At 41.1% G+C, this 4,238-nt stretch overlaps 2 protein-coding genes across 2 annotated transcripts in view; both read left to right on the top strand.

Moving 5' to 3' along the window:
* LOC106011773 overlaps nucleotides 1-2,967 on the top strand; it is a gene marked incomplete at its 5' end in the record, with an annotated part of 7,292 nt that extends 4,325 nt beyond the window's left edge. The window contains 2 exon segments of the mRNA XM_013082534.2: nucleotides 1,644-1,855; nucleotides 2,815-2,967. Of these exon segments, the coding sequence (XP_012937988.1) occupies nucleotides 1,676-1,855; nucleotides 2,815-2,952 (318 nt within the window). The 3' untranslated portion in view covers nucleotides 2,953-2,967.
* A 32-nt stretch (nucleotides 2,968-2,999) lies between these two features.
* Nucleotides 3,000-4,238, top strand: part of LOC101861813 (vegetative cell wall protein gp1-like) — a 2,932-nt gene continuing 1,693 nt past the window's right edge. The window contains exons 1-2 of the mRNA XM_035969767.1: nucleotides 3,000-3,007; nucleotides 3,993-4,238. The exon at nucleotides 3,993-4,238 is cut by the window's right edge and continues 541 nt beyond it. Coding sequence (XP_035825660.1) covers nucleotides 3,000-3,007; nucleotides 3,993-4,238 — 254 coding nt within the window. The remainder of the gene's footprint in view (nucleotides 3,008-3,992) is intronic.

Here is a 4,238-nt window from a genome sequence, read left to right as displayed (position 1 = left end):
GACACATTTTAAGTTATATAAAAGAAATTGGACTATATAATAGAATATGAAAATATATAGTTATCGTTATCGGTGTATATTATATATAGAAATGTAAATAAGCCTTTTCCATATTTACAAAAAAAAATGTTGTAGCGGTGAAACCTGTTGGCGCTTAAATGAGCAAAATTGTGTCGATAATGCTGTAAAACATCTACCTAATCATCGATCTCTGATGTCACCTTGTTATCTCAATTGAGTCGATAGTGCAGTGAAACACCTACTCAATCAATCATTCAACCTTGCTACCTTCTTTCTGGTATTTCTCTTAATCCTCCTAAAAGATCCAAATTAAAACCGTGTCAGTATGTTAGTGTTTTAGCGCCTATAAATGGCTGCTTGCACTGTATGCTTCCCCGGAAGTTGAGGTTGTTTCAGAATTCTCTCAGGTCTGCTGGGGTAATAGTATAGATTGTGAAACGCTTAGAGCTTGCTGTTGAGCGATGATTTGCGCTATACAAATGCTATCTATTATTGTCGATGGGGGTGTAAAATACTTGGGATAGCTGGAGGTGTCATCTCTGACTCAGAGGTTGTCGCGAGCTGCCGTTGCACGTTCTTCTCCACCCAGGACAGTCCTATGTTTGAATGTTGTCCTTCCATGTTACTCTTCCTCTGTCTCTGCCTCTCCTGTCCCACATCATTCCATCAAGCACCTCTTTCACAATGGTCTTCTTTTAACCCTATCTGTACGTCGTGTTTTACTGTTGTATCCATACGACGTGGGGAACTCTATGCCGCCACTTTCAAAGAGGAAATTCACTCGTTAATCCGATCCGTATGCTTTGCATAGCAGTTTACCCAAATGTTTTTTTGAGAAATACTGAAAGTTTCAACTCTCCCACAGACTGACTTTAAAATTAAAGTCAAAAAGTACACCTCCAGTCTGTGGGAGAGCCACTGGAAAAAAACAGACGGGTAACAAACTCCACAATATCAAACCCAAACTAGGACCGCGAAATCCTTCGGACCTCTCCAGAAGAGACGAAGTCGTTTTTACTCGATTACGAATCGGACACACGCCCCTAACTCACGAATACCTCCTTCAGGGAGATGAGAAGCATTAGACACATTTTAACCTAATGTCTAGACTTCGGAGAGATCCGAAGGAAATACTTTAAATGTAAAGAATTGCAAGACATTTTTTCCGTCGTTGATCCCAACAAAATTTTGAATTTTATGAAGGCCATTGGCCTTTATGGGAAACTGTTGAGCAAATTGAATTATTTAAATTTTTATGTTATTTATACAAGTTGTTTTAAATTGAAAATATATATCTAAACCGAATTACAGCCGTACAGTGAACTGCAAATAAAACTAACTTGTGTTTCGCGCGCTCATATGACCTTATGCAGTTACGAGCGTCGTAAAACCCCATACTGAACTAACTGAAAGTTCCAAAGAGATCTTCATACTAAAAGTATTCTAAAATGTGAAGAAAACAACCTCGGGGGAATAAAATGACCCCAGGGCGTACGGGTAGGGTTAAGTGACCAAAGTACCGCGTAAAATAGCTACAGCAAAACGTTGTGAAACAAAAAGCAGCCAGAAGATGCAGGGTTGTAAAGAGCTTCACTCACGCACAGTATGTTTTTCTTTTGCAGGTCGGCCTGAAGCTGGCCGAGACCAGCCCCCTATGCTTCCTGCAATGCCTGTGGGACAGGCGGATCAGGCGGATCCTGCAATGCCTGTGGGACAGGCTGGTCCTGCAATGCCGGTGTTGCAAGCGGATCCTATGCAAGTGGACTTACACCCTGACCGTCCTGAGCTTGCAATGCCGGCGTTGCAGGCTGATCAACCACTGGCAGCGAACGACGTAAGTTTTTGTTGTTGGTGTGGGATTTGTAAAGTTTTTTTGATTCTGTATTTATTCTTTTTTTGTTGGTTCTTTTTAAAATGTTTTCCCCTCTTTCTTGGTTTTCTTTTGTTTTAGAGGTAAACAGCGCCTACAACTGCGTTAAGGTCGTATTTTTAGAGTAAAGACCAAACATTGAGACCTCTGTTAGGATCAATGAAGGAGAACAAATTCTTCAAATCAGTGCGTAAAAAAGTAATTCCTTCAGGTCTCCCCAAAGTCTGGCAAATTCCAGGTCACCAGATGGGCATCGCATCTGACACAAAGTTAATGTTCCAATCTTCCCAATGGATCTTGGCAACCTCTTGTTTCCCATTTTTATTCAGATATCTACATGTATATATAATTTCCACTTTTTACTTCCAACATTGTATACCTGATATTCCGAATTTAATGGGATTTAATTTATATTTTATAAAAGTTTTGAAATAGATTGTTCGAAATTAAGTGTTATTTAGAAAGTTGTTTTAAATTTAAATTTAAATCTAAAGCTTATTTACACTCGATTTTTAGCGTTTAAAAATTTTTAAATAGAAATATTGACCAGTATCAAGCCGAGAAATGAACCGTTGAGAAAAAACCTTGTTTCGCGCGCTCATATGACCTTAGGCAGGTGCGAGCCTTCCATTTTCCAACATAATACTGTCATTCTCATTTCGCCTTTTTTGTAATAGAAGCTGATTAGTTAGGATCTGTTCTTAAATATTATTAGTGGGTGGTTGGCGGGTGGTTGGCGGGTGCTCCGGTGTGGTTTGCTTCTTTCCAATCAAACATCTATCGTCCTTGTCTCCCCTTCTTTTATGTTTGTTACTCTCTTGTAACACCCCTAATCTTCTGGCGCTCATATGACCTTATGCAGTTTCGAGCGCCGTAAAACCTCTACTATAACTAACTAAAATGTTCTTTAAATCTGTTTTCAGCTTGGACAATGCCAGGAACTTACACTAGTCAGCGGACGCCGTCGACTTTGCAAACGGAGACGGCGTCTATCACAGCCTTACTGCAGGCAGCACAGTAAGACTTTCATATTCTCATTTGGCTTTATCAGCGAAATATGAATTTTAAATTGTTTGCTACATTTCTGATTAATTAGCATCGTGTGTGTATGTGCTTGTGTGTGTATATGCTTGTGTGTGTGTGTGTGTGTGTGTGTGTGTGTGTGTGTATGCACGCACTCGCACGCATAAGTGAGAGAAAGAGGGAGGGAAGCGTGAGAAAGCGAGAGAGATAGTGAGAGAGTGAGAATGAGAGTGAGAGTAAGAGTGAGAATGAGAGTGAGAGTGAGAGTGAGAATGAGAGTGAGAATGAGAGAGTGAGAGTGAGAATGAGAGTGAGAATGAGAATGTCAGTGCCACTGACTGTAGTGTCTTTAGGCCATTCCTAAAGGGGGGATATTTCTAGTTCAAGCACAGTAGAATTGTCACGCTCATAACTGTGCCTGATCTACAACAGGGAACTGCTGCTTTTTCTTTCCTAATCCTTGCTATTGTTATTTTCCTCTACTTCTTTTGTATGTTTGTCACTCTTTTGAGAGCTGCTACTTCCGGGGTGCCTTGATAGTTGAGGCAGACCTTGTGCTGTTGAAGCTAGAGAGGTGAGCAGAGTAAGTCTGATTCCATATAAAGACTTCTCTGTTGACACCGAACCCTTGGCGCTCATATGACCTAATGCAGTTGCGAGCGCCGTAAATCCCTCTACTATTTAAAAAATAAACAAAATAATCTTCATTGGGTCGAGAGTGCCGTAAAACACCTACTCAATCAATCAAAACCTCTAATCTTCGGAACTTTTATGACTTTATTGTGAAGCAAGTGCCGTAAAACGCTTATGAAGTGGGTGGTTGGCGGGTACTTTGGTAGGTGTGGTTTGCTTCTTCTTTCCTATCGAACATCTATCGTCCTGATCTCCTCCTTTTTATGTTTTTTACTCTCCTGTAACATCTAATCTTCGGCACTTATATGACCTTATTGTGTTGCAAGTTCCGTAAAACTTACTAAAACTACAACTAAAAGCTCTTACGAAAAAAAAGTACCTCGTAAAATAGTTACAGCAAAACGTCGTGAAACAAAAAGCCACCAGAAGATGCAGGGTTGTGAAGAGAGTTTCACTCACGCACCGTGTGTTTTTCTTTTTCAGGGCGACAAGATGAGCTTCCTGCTCCAAGAAACGAGGTAGCGGCCCTGGAGGTCGTGGTCGGCCCTGCACCTCTTCCTCTTCTTCCCTTACTTCGGCCTGTCGATCCTGTACCTGCTGCCTTACCTTTGCCTCTCGATCCTGTACCTGCTGCCTTACCTTTGCCTGTCGATCCTGTACCTGCTGTCTTACCTTTGCCTGTCGATCCTGC

This window comes from Aplysia californica, unplaced genomic scaffold, assembly GCF_000002075.1.
Source record: "Aplysia californica isolate F4 #8 unplaced genomic scaffold, AplCal3.0 scaffold00180, whole genome shotgun sequence".
NCBI classification, from domain to species: Eukaryota; Metazoa; Mollusca; class Gastropoda; order Aplysiida; family Aplysiidae; genus Aplysia; species Aplysia californica.
Note: the sequence above shows the minus strand (reverse complement) of the source record. Positions and strands in the feature narration are given on the sequence as shown.